Source organism: Sebastes umbrosus, chromosome 11 (assembly GCF_015220745.1).
Source record: "Sebastes umbrosus isolate fSebUmb1 chromosome 11, fSebUmb1.pri, whole genome shotgun sequence".
Classification (NCBI taxonomy): domain Eukaryota; kingdom Metazoa; phylum Chordata; class Actinopteri; order Perciformes; family Sebastidae; genus Sebastes; species Sebastes umbrosus.
The window spans coordinates 27,387,870-27,409,832 of NC_051279.1; the positions used below are offsets into that span (position 1 = coordinate 27,387,870).

Here is a 21,963-nt window from a genome sequence, read left to right on the forward strand (position 1 = left end):
ACCAGATGTGCAGCAGCATCCCCAGTGCTGGATGTGCAGGATTATCTCATCTTATTTTAACATGATTCAAACTGAAGTGTTGTTTCTGTGTGTCACTGTGAAACAGGTCTTAAGTGTTTAGGGTGAAGAGTACAAATGGTAAAAAGCGTTATGCTTAATCAGTGTTACGATTAAGAGGGTACCATTTCCTCCCTAGACTACGGCAAAAAATTACGACGGAGTATTAAGGCCAAACTATGAGAAAAGAAGTTGTAATATTACGCAAATAAAGTCATAACTTAACAAGAAAAAAAAGTTGTAATATTACGAGAACAAAGTCATAACTTTACAAGAAAAAAAGTCTTAATATTACGAACATAAAGTCATAACTTTACAAGAAAAAAAGTCTTAATATTACGAGAATAAAGTCATAACTTTACAAGAAAAAAAGTCTTAATATTACGAGAATAAAGTCATAACTTTACAAGAAAAAAAGTCGTAATATTACGAGAATAAAGTCATAACTTTACAAGAAAAAAAGTCGTAATATTACGAGAATAAAGTCATAACTTTATGAGAAAAAAAGTCGTAATATTACGAACATAAAGTCATAGCTTTACGAGAAAAAAAGTCTTATTACGAGAATGAAGAAATTACTTTACAAGAAAAAAAAAGTCGTAATATTACAAGAATAAAGTCATAGCTTTACGATAAAAAAGTCATGATATTACGAGAATAAAGTCATAACTTTACGAGAAAAAAAGTCGTAATATTACTAGAATAAAGTCATAACTTTACGAGAAAAAAGACGTAATATTACGAGAATAAGGTCATTACTTTACGAGTCAAATAAACAGTAATATTACAAGAATAAAGTCGTAATATTACGAGAATAAAGTCAGAACTTTACGAGAAAAAAAGAAAATAAAACGTAAAATTACTACTTTATAATATTATGACTTTCTTCTCATAATACTACAACTTTTTTCTCTTAAACTTATGACTTAATTCTCATAATATTACAACTTTTTTTTCTCGTAAACCTATGACTTTATTCTCATAATATAACGGCTTTTTTTCTCGTAAAGTTATTTATTTTATTTTTTTCCCTCAATGTGGTCGTACCATAGACCTACAAAAATGATAAATAAAAATGAAAATGTAAACAAAGAAACAGTTATTTATTTCCATTTTTAAAAATCCACGGGGAGCCACTGGAGAGGAGCTAAAGAGCCGCACGTTGCTCCGGAGATGCAGGTTGCACACCCCTGACCAGGTGTCCCTCTTTATGTGGGACTGCACAGCATTTTTTATCTCTTGTCCCGACATATTGAGACAATGTCTTTCATTTTGATTGGCTCAAGTTTTCAAGAGTCAAACCGCTGCAGGACAGATGCTTTTCTAAAATCTGGCTTTTATCCGATGGCTGTGAAGAAAGCAGGGAAGGCTGTCATCACAAGGCGGTGTTCAATGTCCATCAAACTGCACACATGTGGGTAAAATACAGGTTCACCTGTCACCGTCTTTACTACGGACAACGGAGAAACTTGCGATTCACCACAAAGTCACAAAGCAGATTTAGAATGGATGGATTTAGAGTTCAATTTATAATGGAAATTACCACAAAGAAAATGCAGGTACAACAAAGACTTCGTAACGTGTCCCACATTGTCCCACTCAAACATACTCTTTATCCTACATTTGTTTTGTTGGGATGTGGTCAGTCACCCTAGATTAGCTGATAGTGGCCCTCTGAGCGTTCCCAGAGCCCGACTGGTGGGCTATCAGGCTTTTGTCCGGGCCCCCAGTCTCTGGAACAATTTAGCTGCTGAGATTAGGGCTGCTAAATCTATCACTACTTTTAAATGTCAAATATTCTTCTTTTAAAAAAAGTTTTTATCTCTGTGTGAATTTTTATTTCATTGCAATTTATTTATCTATATTGTATTTTATTATTATTGTATTTTTCTTTGTCTTGTTGTGAAGCACTTTGTAATGCGGTTAAGAAAAGTGCCATATAAATAAAATGTATTGTTATCACGCATGCCATCAAAATTGGATTTAATGCTGGTTTAATCCCATTTTATCCTCATCTTTTATTTACAGTTTTAATGTTTGTCTAAATGTTTACTTGGTGCTTTTGCTTTTATTGTCCTCTCTACACAGGATACTGATGATAAAGAAAAAAACAAACAAACATCAGAGCCCAGAGCTAGGAAGGGAAATAAACAGCAAGCTACCTGTCAACCATATTTCATTCATTGTTTCCAATAACTACCCCTCCGACAGCAATATGATCAGAATTTATTAAAGACATCCAAGCTATTTATCACAAAACTTTATTTAAAATGTGTACATACAATATATTACATTATATACTATTTAAAGCATGTGCAAATTGTAAATCAAAATATTGTCAGGAGAGTTGTCGAGGCACGTTGAGAGCAGCCTGTGACAATATACTGCCTTCATATTTGCTCTACTAGCAGGAAAATAATGCTCAGTTCTAGTGTTTTTCATCTCCAAAGTGTTGTCACAGTGTGTGGCATCTAAACAGGCTAACAACACATCCTTGCTGAAGTTTACGTACGTTTCCCCCATGCCATTCCAGTTCCAAAACTGATTATGGATGTGAATCCAATACCCCCCCAAGCAATTTTGGCCATTTGCCCCAGAGCCAAAAGAGGAAATGGAGAGGTAATTTTCTGTGACTGGAACGGTGATTAACACGGTTTTGCCATGGTAACCATACTAAGCAGGCCTGGCAAGCTGCCGAACAAAAACCCCCACCAGAGGGAAACTCTTTTAGCATGTAATAACAATCATTAAGCATCCTAATGTTGCTGTGAGCTGCGCTGATCAGGGCTAAATTCAGTGCATCTGGACGGTTTGGAACGAGTCTTGGAGGTTGCTGGTAAGTCAACACGTGGTGTTGCTGACAAAGGCCACTGTGCAGGTGGGCTCCGTGTGATGAGGAGCCATTTCCATAGAAACCACACCAGTACAGAAGATTGGGAACATTTTAGGAAATGTAGACAGACCGAAATTTCAAAATCAGAGAAAACAGAATCCTTAGATCTCCTGTAGTCTTGTTACAATCATGACTCATGACTAGGGCTGTCCCGAATACCATTTTTGGGCTTCGAAGCTTCGGTGAGAAATATTCAAAGTTATACGAAGCTTCACGGTGCGGCGTGGCGCGGCAGGCCGACATGTTCTTCTATCCATCTGTCTCCACCCTCACCCGTTTCCGTACCAAATAGCGATATCCGTCTGAGAGTAACTAATAATAATTAATGTAGAATATGAATAATGTTGTGGGATTATTCCTTATTTCATGGGCTATTTTGGGGATTTATACATTATTATTACATCCTATTATATATAAAAAAATTTAAAAACGAAACATTCCAATTAGATTTGTCGCGGTAGTCAGTATTACCGGTGTTACACGGTGGTCGTGCATACACCGATTACATTACGTACCCACCGTTGTTTTGCTTTTTTTTGCTTTTTATTTTGGCGTATCAACAGTGTGTTATCAATACATAGTCGGACGATGGACGCTACAAACTGAAAGTGAATGCCTCTGCTCCGTACGGAGTCTCAGCACAGAGTAGCAGGTGTCATATTTCTCACACACGGGACGAGAGAGAGTTGACAGACTGAGAGATGGCGGAGGATTTGGTGTCGAAGCAAACGCGCCTATTTGGCAATGTTTCAGATTTAAACCCAATGCTATGAGGGAACCATCACGTTAATGAGGCAATCCCCGCAAGGAGGACGGAGCGGTCACAGCCGGTGTGCATGGCGCACTGGTGCCAGGTGGAAACCTGCGGCCCCGCAGCGAAAGCTGGACCGGAGAGGCCAGACACACAGCCACCCAACGTTAAAGATCAAAGTAAGGGCGCAACATTTATTTAGCGTCACATTTCCTTGTAAAATGTCCGGTAACACTGGTGTCATGAACTTATCAACCGGTGGGAAAATGTCCTCACCGTCAGATCTTTATGTTGAATATGAATTATGAATAATGTTGTAGGATTATTCCTTATTTCATAGGCTATTTTGGGATTTAATATTACATACTCAGAAAAACGAAGAATTCGAATAGTGATTTGGAGGTTGAATGCCATGGCAACGGTCGAAGCTTCGAAGCATTCGGGTCAGCCCTACTTATGACTTAATCAGGTTCGAGACAAAAATATGCCCAGTTCCTTTTTTCTGATTTTCACTATGTAACATGGCAAAAAAAGACATGGTTTGGCTTTTCAAAAACAAAACAAAAATCCCCACAGCCATGTTACCAAACAAGACACAAAGGCATTCCTGTGTGGCCAACTCAAAGTAATCCCAACCGGTGCTGTCTGACAGACGCCGTGGCAACAACAATGCCGCCTTGTGACATGACTCAGGGATAAGGGAAATACCAGATCTAGAGTGAAGTGACAAAAATCATTAGCGCTGTGAAATGTCAGACTAATTGTGAGCCAGTCAGACCAAATCATTCAGCTCGAGGCGCAAACAGGCACAATCATTTTTCACGGGTTCGGCTGAGGACACCTGTGCCACCTCCAGAGGCAGACGGGACTGAGTTGGCGGTAGAGTCTCCGTTTAATCAGCAACTAAATATATCTCTAGAGCTATATCTCTCCAAATATGATGATGAGGAAGGACTCAAGTCTGTGGTTTGATCCATTTGCCTTTTCCTCTCTGTTCCTCTCGTCTGTCCCACGATGAATAGTACAGGGAAGAGCATCCACCCAAAGCCAGCCAGCCAGCCAGCATGAGGAGGTGGCGTAGGATGGTAGATTCAAGGCGATGCCTCACCGGTCAGCTGAATAACAAGACTTCCACTTGTTTCTGACTGGATGAGCAGCAAGCCAGCGTGTCTGCCTGCAGTACTGGGCTTGAACTGGACGGGTAGCTTCAGATAGTGCTGCGCTCTAAGAGGTGGGAGAGAAGAACGACAGTTAATAGATAGATAATAGACAGATAAGAGACAATTATTTCAATTTGAAATGTGAAGCATGAATACATAACACGCACACCAGCACAAATGTACATGCATTTTCACTAGGGCTGTCAAAGTAAACTAGAAAACCTAACAAATCCATTGGTACCAACCATGTCATACTAGCTTGTCACGTCAAGGAAGTTAAATAACACTCCAAACTTGTGCTAAATTTTGGCGAGGAAATACTGGCATGGACATTTTCAAAGGGGTGCCTTGACCTCTGACCTCCAGATATGTGAATGAAAATGGGTTCTATGGGTACCCACGAGTCTCCCCTTTACAGACATGCCCACTTTATGATAATCACATGCAGTTTCGGGCAAGTTATAGTCAAGTCAGCACACTGACACACTGACAGCTGTTGTTGCCTGTTGGGCTGCAGTTTGCCATGTTATGATTTGAGCATATCTTTTATGCTAAATGCAGTACCTGTGAGGGTTTCTGGACCATATTTGTCATTGTTTTGTGTTGTTAATTGATTTCCAATAATAAATATAGACATACATTTGCATAAAGCAAGCATGTTTGCCCACTCCCATGTTGATAGGAGTATTAAATACTTGACAAATCTCCCTTTAAGGTACATTTTGAACTGATAAAAAATGTGAAATTAATTTGCGATAAATATTTTTAATCGATTGACAGCCCTAATTTTCACATAAAAATAAAATCAAGTACTTAGGACTGCACTTCATGAATCATGACATGCTAGACTATGGCAAAAATAACTTTAAAAATCACTGTATTCAAAAAGGAAAATGTTCAATTTGAATCCATGTGAACACAAAATATTACAGTATAATAAATAGACAATAAATGGGGGAGCAGGGGTACGTTATGTTCATCGTGGATGTGGTTGAAATGAGAGTACATGACAAGAGCCACAACATGCTGGGGTCACAACACACCTACTGCAGGGCGGGGTCAGGTTCAGGTTGTGGCAACACATGGCAAGATTGGAGATAAGACAAGTCACGACATACTAACGGTACGTCTGACAATGCTTTATTTTTCTAAGTTCAATATGTATTTTTTTCCCCATACCGCTCTTGCATTGTTTTTCATATTTCAACAATACAAAAACACATGTTGTGCCCATTCTGAACACAGTCCCACATCAACAGAGCACAGCACAGCTGATACCTGTGGCCAGGCAACCCATCCCCAAGGCCTCAGTTAGGCAAAAACATCAGTACTCTTCGAGGCCTCAAGTGTGTACCGTATATAGTAACATCATCCTCCAGGTCCCAACATCTCACAGGACCTCCCACAGTGAGCAGTCGCATTGGGAAAACAACATTACACAGGCTCTACGTTACATCACAGAGCATGTCTCATGTCTTTTAACTATTCCTGACTAAACATTAATACCTAGCTACTTCATTGCATGAGAGAAATCAAAGCAGAAGGAGATTCATTATACGCACATCACGTAGGTGCGAGGCTATCAGAACAGCATCAGTAAAGAAAAAAGGTTACGCCTGCAAATAATGGTGGTGGTTGTACTCTGATGGCTCTTCCTATATATACAGTTATATTTATATATTCTGACACAAATACTTGTAAAAATGAAAAAATGTTATACAAAACGTACAACATACAAATTTTTTAGTGTTTTAAATCCAATGATTGTATTAAATATTTCTTCTTTCCTTTCTCCTCTATCTTAACGTAATGTAATAATTCCTGACAATAACTGATATATTTGACTTCAGGACATCTCTTGACTACATACATGATAAAAATTAAACATTTTTACTGTATTAATTTAGATATTTTCCAAAGTAAAAGTCCCTAGAAGTGTATGATTCAACTTTTTCCCATGGTCTAGTGTTAAAATAAATCGTAATATAGAATAGCAATACATATCTAATCAGCACCCAAGTACCGTGATAGTATTGAATCATGAGATAGGTGTATCATCCCAGCCCTAATATTTAGAAGTATGATATTTAGAAATATGGCTTTTGTATTACTGTTTTTATGCACTTTATCAAATTGTGAATTGTTTGTGGGTGTTTTTATCACGCTGGTGTTTTGGATGAACTACACCTGCCATCATGGAGCTTGTTGGCCTATTGGTGTGCTTTATGCATAAATATGGGCGTGGTTTCCACTTTTTCAAACAATTTGACCTGACAAAGATCCAAGTAGGATCGAAACGCAGTCAATAAAAATATTGTGGCATGGAGTGGTGTGCAGAAATCCTATGTAGAACCATCTCTAACAGCAGACCATGAAAACCCTAAAATGGAAGCGCAGTAACAAGTAAAAACAGAGGAGGGCACTAATTATAAAAGATTTGTTCTAAACCTCTGATTCCCAGTGTGTCACCCAGCTACTATCAAGAGAGTTTCTGTCAGGGATAATGATCATTGGACTCACCTCAGGGAATATTTGGAATGCTTGATGTGGAAGGGCTCCGTAGGCTTTACAAATTTCAACTGCAAGTCAATTAGAGAAGCCACACATCAAATATCAAATCCATGCAAAGCACAATGACAATTGTTAGGGATTATTACATGTATCACTCAGTACAAATAAATCAAGACAGTCATGCAATTTGTATTAGCAATATGGAATAACAGTATACACAATGTGAGCATATTTTCATATCCAAACTAGGCGAATTAAGTGTTTATTTCGACCAAACCAGAGTTGGTGATTGTTGGAAAGTCTAACGACAACAGTATTGGAGAGTTTTATTTTGTTTCTGTCAAGTTTGAATTAAGTGTTTTTACAATGCCCCGCCACTACAACGGCTGATCTCAACATAAACAAATACATGTGGGTGATGACACAAGTGTACTTGCATACGGAACAACTTTACTAATGTGAAAGCTGAGTGGCGGGGGAATGGAGAGGGGGTGGGGGGGGGGGTCAATCACACTCCGGCACGGTACGAATCAACGTGACTAATATGAAAACGCCCTGAAACTAAAAAAAGACTTCTTTTAAAAGCATCTTTTAAAGATCCCCTTGCTTTGACTCTGACAGCTTATCTTTATCTGCAATAGACAGTGCTGCATATGTACATACCGTATTTCAGTTTCTTGCTGCAGTTAAGTGAGGAAGTAAATATTTTTCCTTCCCATGTCTTCATGAGAATAAAGCATTCCTCACCTCATGTGTGTCTGACGAGTTGTTGCGGATGTTGACCTTCAGAGTGCTGGATTCACCCGGCCGTGTGTCTGGGAAGGTGTAGAGATCCTGTGGAGAATACACGCCCCTCCGCACAGCCTCCTCCTGACTGACAATTACAAATTGTGTGTGTTTAAACAAAAAGCATAACCATCATCTCAGCACCTACTCTAAAAACATAACCTGCAGTTAATTAAACTCTGTAATTACAGTATATTTCTTTAAAGAATGTCGATTTAAAATAATGACAAATATATCCGTCATATTGATGTACTGGATGCTGGACTCTTTTCCCCACATGAAGACTGAGCTTACCAATATCCAACAAATTCTATAACCATCCATTTCTTTCATGTATTATGAGAGTCTGACAAATTGAGCTTTTTTTATTTTGGGGCTTTGTTATGCCTCACCCAGCAGGGAGATGATAGGAAACAAAGGAAAAAAATAGAGGGGCAATGACGGATGTTGCAGTTCATAGCCGGTGCACTGTTATTCTTTAGGCTGTCAAAGTTAACACGATAATAAGTTCTTAACGCAAATTTGTTTTAACAACACCAATTTCTTTAACGCAACTTGCGATTTTTAGGTTGTAGCGGGCTCAGTTTTAAAGGAGGATAAATAACGCTCCAAACTTAAGCTACATTTTGGCGAGGAAAAACTGTCATGGCCCTTTTCAAAAGGGGTCCCTTGACCTCTGACCTCAAGATATGTGAATGAAAATGGGTTCTATGGGTACCCAGAAGTCTCCCCTTTAATCACATGAGTTTGTGGCAAATCATAGTCATATGCTTATTTAGTCTTAGTTTTCCCAGGTCTCACCTGGTCTTGCCTGCTGAGGCATCAGCTCTCTTCCTGGTCTTGACTGAGGCCTCTGTCTTCACCAGAGAGCAGTCTCCTTCCTGTGGTGCTTCCACTGGTCCGGGCTTTACTCCCTTTAGACACACAGACAAAACTTAGGATGCAAAAAAAAAACACACCACTGCCATCTCCACCCTACTTCAAAACTAGCTGCTTAGTGACACACAACTGAGAGGAAATACCCTCTAACATCTTTCAAGTATATCATGAACAACTTACTGATTGTGAGACGCATCACTACTAATCATATTCAGACATGATAAAAACTAAACGTGAAACACATCACACATATTCAGACCGCCAGGTACATATCTAAATCAAAGGAAAGTGGAGTCACAGATTAGCATTTAACACCACTGCAGAATCTGGCACTCCACTTTAACACTGCATCTAAGAAATACGGCAACAACAAAAGCCCTACCATCGCAGCCACTTAACCTACTTATGTGGAGCCATCTATCTGACATCCCACTTGCTGTGTATGTATGCTCTTAAGTTAACTGGGTCTGTCATAACACTTCACATTAAAGTAGTGCAAACGCGAAGCCTGCAGGCCCATCTCAGCAGGGTGGCTCTTCTTACCATCCCACAACCCACTTTTCTCATTTGTTAATTCTGTCACTAACACTACAAAGCCGTAGTCAAGGTACCACAGTACCACACATGCTGGTTTTTAGAATTGATTAAGGTAATGACACCTTCTAAGGCTTTAAAGTGAGTGTTTTCCAAAGCGAGCAATTGGTCATGTACACATGGTTTGGCAGGGCTCCAGAATAACTCTTTACATTGGTTGCACTGGTGTGCCCAACTTCTTCATTTAGGTGCAGCGCGCCAAATTATTAAATTTGTATTATTGCGCGACAATAATACATTTTAAGCATTTTGTCAGTTCCCATAGGCCTACACTAGGGATGGCACGATACCTGAAATTTAGTAGTCGATACAAATACCAGTTAAATTCCATGATTCTCAATTATATACCACAGTAAAAAACAACAGTAAAAAAATATATCTACTATCTATTTTATATTGCGGTGAAAACATCTCCTTCAAACAACTGTTTTTTTTCTCGCAAAAAAATACTTTTTACAAGATTACATTTGAACTCATCATGATAACGTTATAATTATCAATGGGATGTCCCGTTAACTAGCTCTGGTCCTGCTGATTTCAGACGTGTCGACAGTGATTTTACAGTCTACCTATAGTACCGTATCCACATGTTTACATATTACATTGGTATAAGAGTAGCGTAATGTAATCAGTGCGTAGCGAGTGTGTGGACAAGTGACAGAGAAATGCGCTACGAGGAGATCAGCTGTTTGGGGATCACTGGAGTAGAGAAGAAATTAGCGGTAACGTAACGGACAGACCTGCTAAATGTCAGGCGCACCGGTGCGACCAATGAAAATATTTAGTCACACTTCACCGATTTTTGGTTGCATATCTGGAGCCCTGTTTGGTTTGAGAGTGAAACAAGTTAAGCAGTGAATAAATATCATTGTTTGTTGTAGACAGTATGATAAAGATGGAAGATACAAATTTGGTCTAATGTACTGTAGATTTGGATATTTTTCTACTTGGGAAAGAAGTATGACTTCATTAAGGTTTAGATAAAGCATGGTTAAGGAGAGTAAAGAAGAAAACAGTGATGATACTATAACACAACTCAGAATTATAGTGACTCCTAAGCTAATCAGTTATGAAATGTGAGCAAAAGACCTCAACATAAAAACAGATGGAGCCTCAAGTAAATAAAAAAAAAAAATGGTTTTGATAGTAACTGTATTTTGAGCTAAATTAAATCTCTAACACAAAAAAATGAACCTTGTCGTTTTCCAGTGTATCTCCTTTACTACAGAAGCATGTTTCTCTATGAAGTATGGTGTTTGAATCCCATAAAACTAGTAAATGAGTCCTCACAGTGCCACAGAGCTGGAAGCGGATTCTGGTTTTCTGCTGGGGCTCAGACACAGGGTGGCACTCCAAGTCCCAAAACTGGGCATAGTCCCCTCTGTCCCTGGGCAGGAAAGTAACAGGCACCTGGGAGAGGAAGAAAAACATTAGAGGAAACTGATTTTACCATAGAAATGCATGTTATACTCAAATATGTTCTCAGAGGCTAACCTCTATAATAATCTATCTATTATAATTTCAGGAGTACTTAAAGACTTGTAAAGTGGCCTAGAATATAAAAGTAGGCAAAGAAAGATTTGCTGGCGATTGTCGGGAGGGAAGAAACGGGCCCAAAATCGTCTCGATTCTCGTGTAGTGTGTGCCCGGCATAACCTAATCAGTGGAGCATGGGTTATTGTTGGTCCTTCTCAGCTAAAAATGGCCAGTATCACAAGACTGTTTCCCCAATAACCCACATCATATGCAGTAAATCTTGTCCCATCCCATCCCTTTACAACAACTTGCTCTAAATCTCCTAGTTGGATGTGAGTGCCTACCTGCATCTTCTCATGGGTTCCCAGCGTGCCGGAGACCCTGGAGCACCTGAAAGCAGTGTAAGTGGCCCGGTAAACATCTCCGGTGTTGTCAACCCCCTGAGGAGAGAGAAGGGACCACAGCTTAAACCTGCTATCACTCAATGGCCCGTAACGAGACAAAACGTCAAGATTATATCAAAAACATCTGGATTGTGAGCCTACAAAATAAACTCATTACCAAAGTGAGTCATGAGACAAAAGAGAAGAATTTAGCTACACTTGGAAATAAACTAGAAAAACAAATAGAAGCATTTGATTCCTGAGGAGGGATAATAAAAAGAAAAACAGTTAACAGAATGAAAGTGTTGACAGAAGAAAGAGATGATAATAAAACTGCGAGAAAAAAGCACCTTGACATATGGAGGAGCAAATGATGACAGGTACCACCTCACTTCCACTTCCCCATTCAGCACCTCCAGCTGGGCCTCTGAAGTAGAAGAGCAACAGAGAGTTTAAGTCTCCCACAGGAATACACACACAGTATGCTGCAGAGAGCAGCTGTTCTCAACCAGTTGATGGGCCTCAGAGCGCCATCTAGTGGGCCGTGGGGGTACTACCAAATAGTTAGATTAAATAAAAAAAACATATTTTTGGGTAATTTACAAAGCTTGTTATATTTATATCTAAATGTGTTAAAGAATTCAGGTGAATAATAAAAAAAAAAATTCAAATAAAAACACCTGTATATGACCTTGAATTCATTCAATTTGGATTCAGAATTTATTTTGGTCACTACAGCTCACATAACATATATTTACAGTACAGTTTATTTTTTCTCTGACTTCTTGCTTATCCACAGAATATTTTGTTTGGACGCCCTCTGGCGTTTCAGTTTCATACTGCAACGAATAACACGCTAAGCATAAACGCCTTTGTGCATGCTTGTAGCGCACGCAATCTATGGAGGCCCGCGCCACGGTGTCGCATGCCAGTATAAACAAAGCTTCAGGCTTCTAGATCATTGTTTTAAGGCTGCTCAGACTTGACCACAATGCACTGCTCTATTGTAAAGCCCAAATGTGGGTGAACAGAGAGACGTCTGTACCTGATGTTTCCCCTGAGGGAGTGGTGGGGAACATGATGGTCTTGTTGCTGATCTCCAACAGGGCTTGAGGTGCCTGTGGTGTCTGCGGCGGTAATGACGGCCTGGCAGTGAGCCTGGCCACAGGCAGCACTGGGGTGGCAGCCTGAGGAGGTAGGGCTGACAGAGTGGTGTCTGCCGGGGCAGCGGACACATCCAGAGCCAGGTCCCCACGAATCTGGACCTTAATAAACTGAACCAGGAGTCACAATGCACGCACTTTTAGCTCTTGTTAAGTTCTCACAGCACAACACACGATTCATGATTGACTTGAGGTTTGTAAAGTGTTTCATACCTTCTGTTGACTGTCACACTGGACATAAATCTGCCCACTCCATGGCAGCAGGGTGGATTTAGTTGCTAGTGAAGGGTTGGGGCTGATCAAAATCTGTAGGTGGCACCTTGTTTAGCAATAAGAAAGAAATAGGACACAAGTGGAATAATTAAAATCGTATATACACACCAGTGGGGGTTGGTCCATAGAGGCAGAGGAGGTTGCTCCTCTATTTTATAACACGAGGTGCGTCCCCATGCAGAGACTGCAGTGATTGTTTATTAGAAACCTTGTAAGTCGTTGTTTTACTGCTTAATAAGAAAGTAGAGATAAGCCCGACCCAGCTTACTCCCCAGTAGGAAGAATATGTTTCTCACTACATCCCCAAAATAATAATAATAAAGCCACACCCGCCCTGTTTCAAAGAGATATTGATATGTCATCATAGCATATTGGAATTGATTTGTAAATGATCTATAGGCTTTTGGAATAAGGTCTGGATTCTACCTCATAAATACCTAATAGTGAAAAAGGTTAAGGAAGTGTCCTTCAAAATGGTTCATAAATATTATCCTGTCAATCACAACATGCAGCAGTTAAAAAAGACCTTTACAGATTTGTCATTGATTATATCTCTAAATACATCATTATGGGAAAATGTGGGGTTTGGTTTCTTCTTCAAAAAAAAAAAATTCTTATAATACATTTTATTTTAATCTTTAATTTATTAATAGGAATTTAACAATAAATACCTTTTTTGTTGTTTTCTTGAAAGATGTTGAGCAATATGTGAAACCACTTTCTAAATTTGACTATAAGGCTATTAAGACATATTATATTATATTATGTTATATTTCTATTTAGTGTGTTATACCCGTGGCTCTTTTGTTATTGTTATACTGAATGTGAATTATGTTCTTTTGTTTTTATAAAGAAAGAAAGTAGAGATAAGCAGCCAACTAGTGTAAAATAACACGACGCCTTGGGTTGGTTTTCCTCCTGTCCTCCCCAATTTTTTGAGTCACCAGCCTCCACTGGTACACACAGTCACATAGGATTAGGATCACATTAGGATTGGACCTCCTTCCTGTAATTGTTCATTTCGTGAAGCTATGATGACAATAGTTGTAAAGGGCTGCACTGCCAGGGTTACATACATATACCTCAACATTTAACTGTATGGTATAATCACCTACACACTGTGGTAAATGCAAATAAAACAAGAGATGAGCGAAAAGACATCCAGTAAACACCACAGGGTCTAAATCTAACCCAAAAGCCGTAACTTTACCATCTACAGTATTTTACCCAACAACCAAGTGTATTCTTACTGAGGCTCGATGACTCCATGCTGAGGGGTGATGGTGAGGCAGTGAGCGGGCCACGACAAATCAAAGCTCAGCTCTCTGGATGTATTGTTCCGAATCTGAACCTGACTGGTGGTGGCTGCACCATCTACAAACAAAAAAACAAAACAGCATTGACAAAAGCAAATTTGTGCTGCTACAAATCAGATGCCATTCAGGAGTCTTTCACCTAAGGTTTGGAGGTGATTGCTTCAACAACCATACTCAAAATCTGTGGTGGGATTCAAATCGAAGTGAGGTGATACAATCCCACATAACATGCTTTTGCAATCTAGATTCTACTCACTGATGGTGGGAGCTGCAAGGACAAGTTGTTCTGGGTGGATGGTCCAGGACTCAGGCTGCCTGTGTAATGGCTCTGAGGCCTGAGGGGGGAAAAAAAGGACTCTTTTTTTAAATGTCAAATGCAGTGAAACCAATGTTTTCATCTCATCCAGTAGGAACAGCATCTCATCACTCAACACAAGAAACCATTAAAGTCCATTAAAGAGGGCATATGGTACCTTTAAGGAGGGCTCTGCTACCCTCAGGGCTGGACCTTGGGGACCTTTCACTGGTAGCACGTCCAGAGACACATTGCCATTTGCCAAACCACTGGGAATTACACATCAACATTAAAATGTACATTGTGTTTGTGTTTAATGTTTCGTAGTATATTAGAGTATGTTAGAAATAAGTCTGACTGTACCTGTCTGTCTCTGAACCGTGTCTAGCAGAGGGCAGCAGCAGCTCAGTGTGGTCTTTCTGCTCTGTGCTCTTTATACTCCCCAGCAACGACACCACCACCTTACTCATGTTTCCATAGAAAATGTGAGCTTCATTGGGCCGTTGGGGCAGGTCGTAGTCTACAGAAACGGTAAATCATTAGTGAGAGCAACCAATATTTTATTTTCATGTATTCCAACAACCTTTAAAATTTAATCTGTTATTTCTAGTCTTTTCTCTGTACCTTTATAATAACCTCAGTGTGTAAAGAGCATAAGTTATAGAAGCTTCGATGAACTGACTACAATGTACAAATCACCATTCATCAATTTATCAGCAATAGAATAGCAAACTGAGATGTGAAAACATTATAATTGTAATCCTCTGAAAGGTCGTTTTGAACAGGTTTTCAGACTCTTTTTTTTTTTTTATCTTTGACTAGCATTATAATGACATCTTACTCTCTGTCACATTTTCTTCTCCCAGGAATTTCTCATTGAAGTTGATGTTTTTCAGCAGACTGTTTTCAGACAGAGCCTTCCGCACCGCCTCTGGTTTGCTCTGAAGCAATCTGAAAAAGACAAAACACACAAACACACTGTAGGGGAAAATAAAACATCTTTCTGACAAAAGCGGAACCATCTGGAATTGGATCTATTCAGGAACAATGTATGTGTTTATTTGAATCTATAACCCTGCATACAAATCATCTGTAGGCAGGAGGAGTATCAAACAAATATTGCTTTGTGTATAACAAAGCTGACCATAGACAATACTACATTTTTTTTATGTTATTGTGGAAATAAGGAAAAAAAAGGAATTGCTGGTCTGACAAATGTCAACAGTTTCAGTTCCTCTGCGAAAACCAAACGCTGTCGTGTCTGGGTTCATAACATCACCCAGCGGCGCTCTGTGAATTTCACCGAGCTGCATTCACATAGACTTTGTCTAGCAAGCCACACATCGCTTCTGCAGTATGAACCTACAAATTAATTTGTGAGATTTAATTACGTTATTATTGTGCTGTGATTTAATTACAATAAACGGATCTAATGATGCCGAAATAACTAAATAATGATGCAGATTGGTAAAAAGTCTGAATTCATGCTTTGTCAGGTCTGTCCGCAAGACGACAAGAAAACAACTTTTAAATTGCTTGTTTTCTGAATGGAGTTTTGATCGATCAGTGCCAGGCTATGCAGCTGCTCCATCAACACAAGTCATCTAGACATAAATACAGCAACAGCGTTGTTGTTTATACCATAGACAGTCTGTGGTTTATACACATACATTTATACATATAGTTTGGTCCAGTCTCTGTACAACGATGAGGTACTATCGTAGAGCTCTGGGTCCCTGCAAGCGGCCACAAAAAGCTTGTCCTCCATCTCTGATTCAACAACGTCAGGATGTCAGTGACGACAGGAGGAGAATCTCAATGCTGTTAGGCTTTCGCAACAAAATGTCACGCTAATTTCTCGCTCCAGTTGAAAAATACCAACTCTCGCAAATAGGTGAATGATGCGCAGTTCGCGTGTTAGCGTCACCAACGCTAATTTCCGTCTATTCGCCTCTTTGCATTTACTTTGTATAATCGCGGCGCATGAAAAGTTCGCTTTGCGCTTGGTGTGAATGCCATTACTGCTAAGAACCGTACTAACAGTACTTCCATGCTGAAGCAAAGTGACATTGATACAATTGTCACCACATCAGCGCAATGTATTCAACTTTTTAGGACAGCTATCCACTACTAATTCCCATATATGCCAACAGGAAAGTCTCACCTCCTATACTGCTGCCTGGAGACCTCATCTCCACAAAACAGACAGATAGTAGCCAGCAGTGCATTGGCCGTCTGACACAGGGACTGTTCTCTCTGGGTGGACTTCATTAGCACAGTGATTACCTGAAAACACACACAAATATTATTACCAACAAGGTCATATTCCAGCATATGCAAAACAAGCAGCAAGAATAAGATATATATTTTACCTCATCAAGGGCATACTTTATTCACATTCAATTATTCTATTATTATAATCATTCATTTTAGTGTCTTGTGTAGCACTTGAAGAATTGTTTCTTTCCTGAACTAGAGTGGTTCATATCAGCTGCATCAACTCTCCTACCTCCTGCGTCCTTTCCTTAAGTACAAACTGTGACGGGGCGAGGCTGATGACAGAGGGCTCCATAACTGATCGTGTCTGCACATCAGAGAAGGCCACGGCTTTGATGAAAGCTGCTCTGGAGCCAGTGTTCCTCACGCACAGACACACTTTGCTGACGCGACCGACAGCGATGTCGTTCAGCGTTGCCACATAGCCGTCTGCCTGTTTTCTCTGGTCCTCCAGGATGATGTTGCTCGTCCCGCCGTAGCCCGACAGTGGAATCTGAAGATGGGAAATATAGGAACCAAATGAAACTGTAGCCCAAGTCTCTCTATAGAAATTAATAAAACATGGCAAAGAAACGGTGAAGAAAATGATGCAGGAAAAGAGAGTGAGAATGTACAGAGGTTAAGTGAGAGAAATGCAAAGTGATAGATGACTACAGAGAAAGAAGCCAGAGATCAAGGCAGGCAGGACCGCAGCGATAACATCCTTACAGTGAATTTGATCCCTGGCTGTGAAGGCCGGACTCCAGACTGTTTGATCTCCAGCTTGGCCAACATGCAAGCCACCCTGGTGGGAGCAAAGAGCAGGTGGACGGTCACGTCCTCTCTGGGACGAATGGACAGCTCCCCATGTCTGGTCAGACGCTCTTCAGGACTGAACATACTCTGGAGCTGAGGGAGAAACAAGTTTATATACTTCACATCTGAACAGTGCAGACACTTCCTTAAGCAATCAGTCAGATGATCTATTATGGTTTTATAGCATTTCTGTTTCCGCTACTAGCATGAAACAACTGAGTCTGCCAGTGGTCGGGTTGCATTTCATGTAATGTCGGCACCAGGTTTGAGACAATATCTATGGTCCTGCTGAATTATCTATTTTTAATTGTCTGTCATGAGTCCAACAATGTTATAGGAGTGCAATGCTAAATCAGTGGAGTATTCCTTTAATGCCATATCAATGCAGTAATCTTAGGCCTTTTTTCTATCTGGTTTTAGCTACATGTATCTGTGCTGTTCAATTGGTTGTACAAAGAAAATTCAGAATAAATAAAACCACCTTTGGTCACAAACATTTACAGTGGATCGCTGATTAACAAACAAGGGCTGTCAAAGTTAACGCAATAATAATGTGACCTCTGACCTCAAGATATGTGAATGAAAATGGGTTCTATGGGTACCCACGAGTCTCCCCTTTACAGACATGCCCACTTTATGATAATCACGTCATAGTCAAGTCAGCACACTGACAGCTGTTGTTGCCTGTTGGGCTGCAGTTTGCCATGTTATGATTTGAGCATATTTTTTATGCTAAATGCAGTAACTGTGAGGGTTTCTGGACAATATTTGTCATTGTTTTGTGTAGTTAATTTATTTCCAATAATAAATACATACATACATTTGACTAAAGCAATCACACTTGCCAACTCCCATGCTGATAAGAGTATTAAACACTTGACAAATCTCCCTTTAAGGTACATTTTGAACTGATAAAAAATGTGTGATTAAACGTGATTAACTTTGGACAATCATGTGATTAATAGTGATTAAATATTTGAATCGCTTGACAGCCCTATAACAAACACAAGACACTATGGAAATGAACTCTGCAGGTGCTTCCTAGCAGGATGTCAAAACAAAAAAACATGATTTGAGGAAACTCTGAACAAGGAAGAATAGAGATGAGATGTTCAGCTTTCAAATGTGCAAATATTACAACCTACCTGAAAACAGTCCTGGTCTTGACCACGAATAAGCAGCCGTAGCTGCTGCGTGGTGTTGGACGAGTTGTTCCTCAGAACCAGCTTCTGTTGGCTGAAAAACAATGGCAGCTGTTAGTTATGTGATAAAAGTTAGTGTGCAGGAGTTCTGCATCAAACATGATATCTTTGACAAACTTTGATTTGAGACTAAGAGTACTTATTTAAATGTCCTCATTTGACGGCCGAGTCTACCTGGATCCAGTTAAACCTTTAAAGAATGCATCCATCCTACGGGGAATTTAGCCTTCTTACTGCTGTCTGTACTTTACCTCCCTTCAATGAGTATAAATAAATTGTGCATTATGTTGAAATAGCTTCTGAGAAACAACACTCCCTGTAGACACCCTCTGTCCCTTCTCATGAATAACATTATACAACCCTTAATAGAATAAGGTGGACCACTGGGCCTCCAGTTTTTTATTGATTACTTTCCAATGAATAATTGATAACTAGAAAAGTATTTTTTGTGTAATACTGAAATGAATGGAGGAGTGAAAAGTTGCTTACACAGCTCGTCCCAGCGTGACCCCTCCCCAGGCTACGAACTGTTTATTAGAGAGGATTGGTGGAACATTGTTGGCAACACCAGGATCAAAGACGGCGGCAGAGGGAACGGCAGGTTTCCCAGAGTCCTCTGGGACAACGTCTCCTTTCAGGGTTACCTCATACTGAGGACCTGATGGCAGCACCAAGATGGTGAGCAGGCTGTAACACAACAAGCACAACCGAGTCAATCCCAATTAGTGAGTTGAGACGTCCACTGAACTGTTCTGGGATATTCAAGTAAATGACTGATGCTTATGAACAGCTCATTCAAGCATACAAAGTGAATTAAATCAGAATGTCTGTTTAATGGAAAAGGCAACAATGGATATCACTTAATGCCAAAACAATAACTACATTTAGATACACGCACACAAAAAAACATTTTATTGGGAAATAAAAAACAAGGATGTAAAAAGGAGTACGTGTTTGCAAATACTGCAGTAACCTGGTTACTGTAATCACCACACCAGGGCTGGCATATTTTATGTGTATAAGTGGTATGAGATGGTGCTATTTTTGGTAGAATTGGATTGATGTAGTGGTGATGACAGCCAGTCAGTGGTTCCCAACCTGGGGTCCAGGCCCCCCCAAGGGGGGCGCCAAAGATCACAGGGGGTGCGCCAGGATTTGTCTGCTCTGAGGTTGTCAAAATTTGATTTGCTCATGTATAACTAAAATTATAATAACACACTTACTAGATAATTTATACAAAAGTCTGTATATAAAACGATTTTTTTTTTTTGCAGACATGGCAAAGGTCATCTTATGGCAAATGTAGAAAAAAATAAATACAATTTAAAAAATAGTAATAAAATAAAGTAATTTAAAAAAGTAAATTGATAGAAAAAAAAATAATAAAAGAGAAAATTCTATGGAATAGAAAATTATTTAAAAAGATTTTTTTTTGCTACTTAGTAGCAAAATCTAACGAAACAACTTTTAGCCTTTCAAAAACAACATTTTAACCGCGGTCAAAAACCTATTTGCTCTCCCGCTTGACGCACACAAAGGGAGGCACGCACCTGTAATAAAAGGGCGGTCTAGCAGCAATCTAACAACATCATAAATTGGATTTATTTAACCACATTAACAAAAATATATTTCGGCTCCAATGCTAATATAGTCAATCAATTAAGTCTTTATGTATCTGCATTAGCATGGCAAATCCATCAAGATGTCATCACTTTATTCATGTTGACGAAACGCACGAGTTCTATTCATTAAGAAAGTTGATTTATTAACAAAAAAAAAAAAAAGAGTAACTCATTTAATACACTTCGAATTGAGGGATTTGTAAATTTTTTTAGGGTGATGACGTCAAGGGTTCAGCTTTTCTTAGACGGCCTACATTTCAAGTTCCTTCAGCTAAAATCTAGTGGTGTTGACTAGGTTTCTCTAATAATCTTACTTCTCATTTACAAGACTTCTGTACTGTTGGTTACTGCAAAAGCAATACATTTTTCATTTTTCACGTGCTGCCAATTCATTTACATGCTTGTATACCTTTCTCGATATTTCCTGCTGCCCTGTGCTTTGAAGGAGACAATGATGCCTTGCTCCTCTCCCATTCTCAGCGACAGTTCATCAGGTGTCACAGAGAAACTGTCCTCAGCATCACTGACCTATAAACAGGAATGAAAGAGAGACGATGAGAGCGAATATAAGTGAAAAGAAGGGGGCCAATGGATGAGACAGCAAAAGAACAGTGGGTTGAAAGTTGGGAGATGGAGAAGAAATACAATGGAGATAGCAAGAAAAACAGGAGCAAAATATCAAAAAAAATCCCCACTGTAAGTGCCGCAGTCTGGTCCCAAAATGTCACAGAGGCTTACCCAAATCCCAGATCTAATAAGAAAAGTAAAGGTCAGAATTACCTTGAGTCTCAGCTGCACGTCAATGTTTCCTGCATTCTTTAATGGCAGCGTCTGTTGACTAGATATACCCAGTGGAGCAGACAGGCTGACAGTCTAGACAAAAGTAGCACAAACAGCACTTGACTGCCAACTCTTCTGAGGCCAAGAAAAGTTGAACAAGGAATGAAACATGATGATAAAAAGGTTGTTTTACGTCAAACTTTGTGTCAAATATAACTGGAGTTCTGCATCCCATGAGGTTAACCTTCAAAAACAAATAAAAAATGACCAAGTGTTTAAGTGGTCTGCAAATTCACGACTCATTCTTCATCTGCCTGTGGTTCTGTAAACTGCTCATATAACTCACCATGGTTGGCTTTGAAGAATTCAGAATTAACCTTTTGTACATTTGCATGACTCATCATTTTACAATTACAAGATGCCCCCTTTCTATGGCCAAGACCATCTCACTTCTTTAAATCAATGTAGTGTTGTGCAGAGATACACTATCAGATTGAAAAAAGCTGTATGACAGTTTGACTACCTGCAGGTCTTTAGGAGCGTGGACCCTTGCAGTTCCAGACCTGGCCCTGAGGGGAATACTACTGATCACATGACTAGGACCGGGAGAGTCCACTTCAATGTCCACCCGAGCACTGTAGTCATCAGCCGGACCAAGCTCTCCTGACATGCACAACCACAAAGAGTTGGGGGTTATGATTTGAGCATATTTTCTTATGCTAAATGCAGTACCTGTGAGGGTTTCTGAAC

At 39.6% G+C, this 21,963-nt stretch overlaps 1 protein-coding gene across 2 annotated transcripts in view; it reads right to left on the reverse strand.

The window, feature by feature from the left end:
- Positions 1-3,763: 3,763 nt before the first annotated feature.
- Positions 3,764-21,963, reverse strand: part of cep192 (centrosomal protein 192) — a 37,896-nt gene continuing 19,696 nt past the window's right edge. The window contains exons 31-52 of one of the 2 annotated variants that reach the window (XM_037783519.1): positions 21,737-21,876; positions 21,214-21,306; positions 20,843-20,961; positions 19,301-19,498; positions 18,755-18,845; positions 17,523-17,702; positions 17,047-17,307; positions 16,702-16,823; positions 15,379-15,488; positions 14,901-15,057; positions 14,716-14,806; positions 14,499-14,577; positions 14,177-14,300; positions 12,867-12,972; positions 12,536-12,764; positions 11,841-11,917; positions 11,452-11,547; positions 10,922-11,041; positions 8,960-9,072; positions 8,120-8,246; positions 7,382-7,440; positions 3,764-4,925 (exon numbers count right to left, since the gene is read on the reverse strand). In XM_037783519.1, the coding sequence (XP_037639447.1) occupies positions 4,793-4,925; positions 7,382-7,440; positions 8,120-8,246; positions 8,960-9,072; positions 10,922-11,041; positions 11,452-11,547; positions 11,841-11,917; positions 12,536-12,764; positions 12,867-12,972; positions 14,177-14,300; positions 14,499-14,577; positions 14,716-14,806; positions 14,901-15,057; positions 15,379-15,488; positions 16,702-16,823; positions 17,047-17,307; positions 17,523-17,702; positions 18,755-18,845; positions 19,301-19,498; positions 20,843-20,961; positions 21,214-21,306; positions 21,737-21,876 (2,825 nt within the window). In that variant the 3' untranslated portion in view covers positions 3,764-4,792. The remainder of the gene's footprint in view (positions 4,926-7,381; positions 7,441-8,119; positions 8,247-8,959; positions 9,073-10,921; positions 11,042-11,451; positions 11,548-11,840; positions 11,918-12,535; positions 12,765-12,866; positions 12,973-14,176; positions 14,301-14,498; positions 14,578-14,715; positions 14,807-14,900; positions 15,058-15,378; positions 15,489-16,701; positions 16,824-17,046; positions 17,308-17,522; positions 17,703-18,754; positions 18,846-19,300; positions 19,499-20,842; positions 20,962-21,213; positions 21,307-21,736; positions 21,877-21,963) is intronic. The other variant, XM_037783520.1, reaches the window with a different exon arrangement.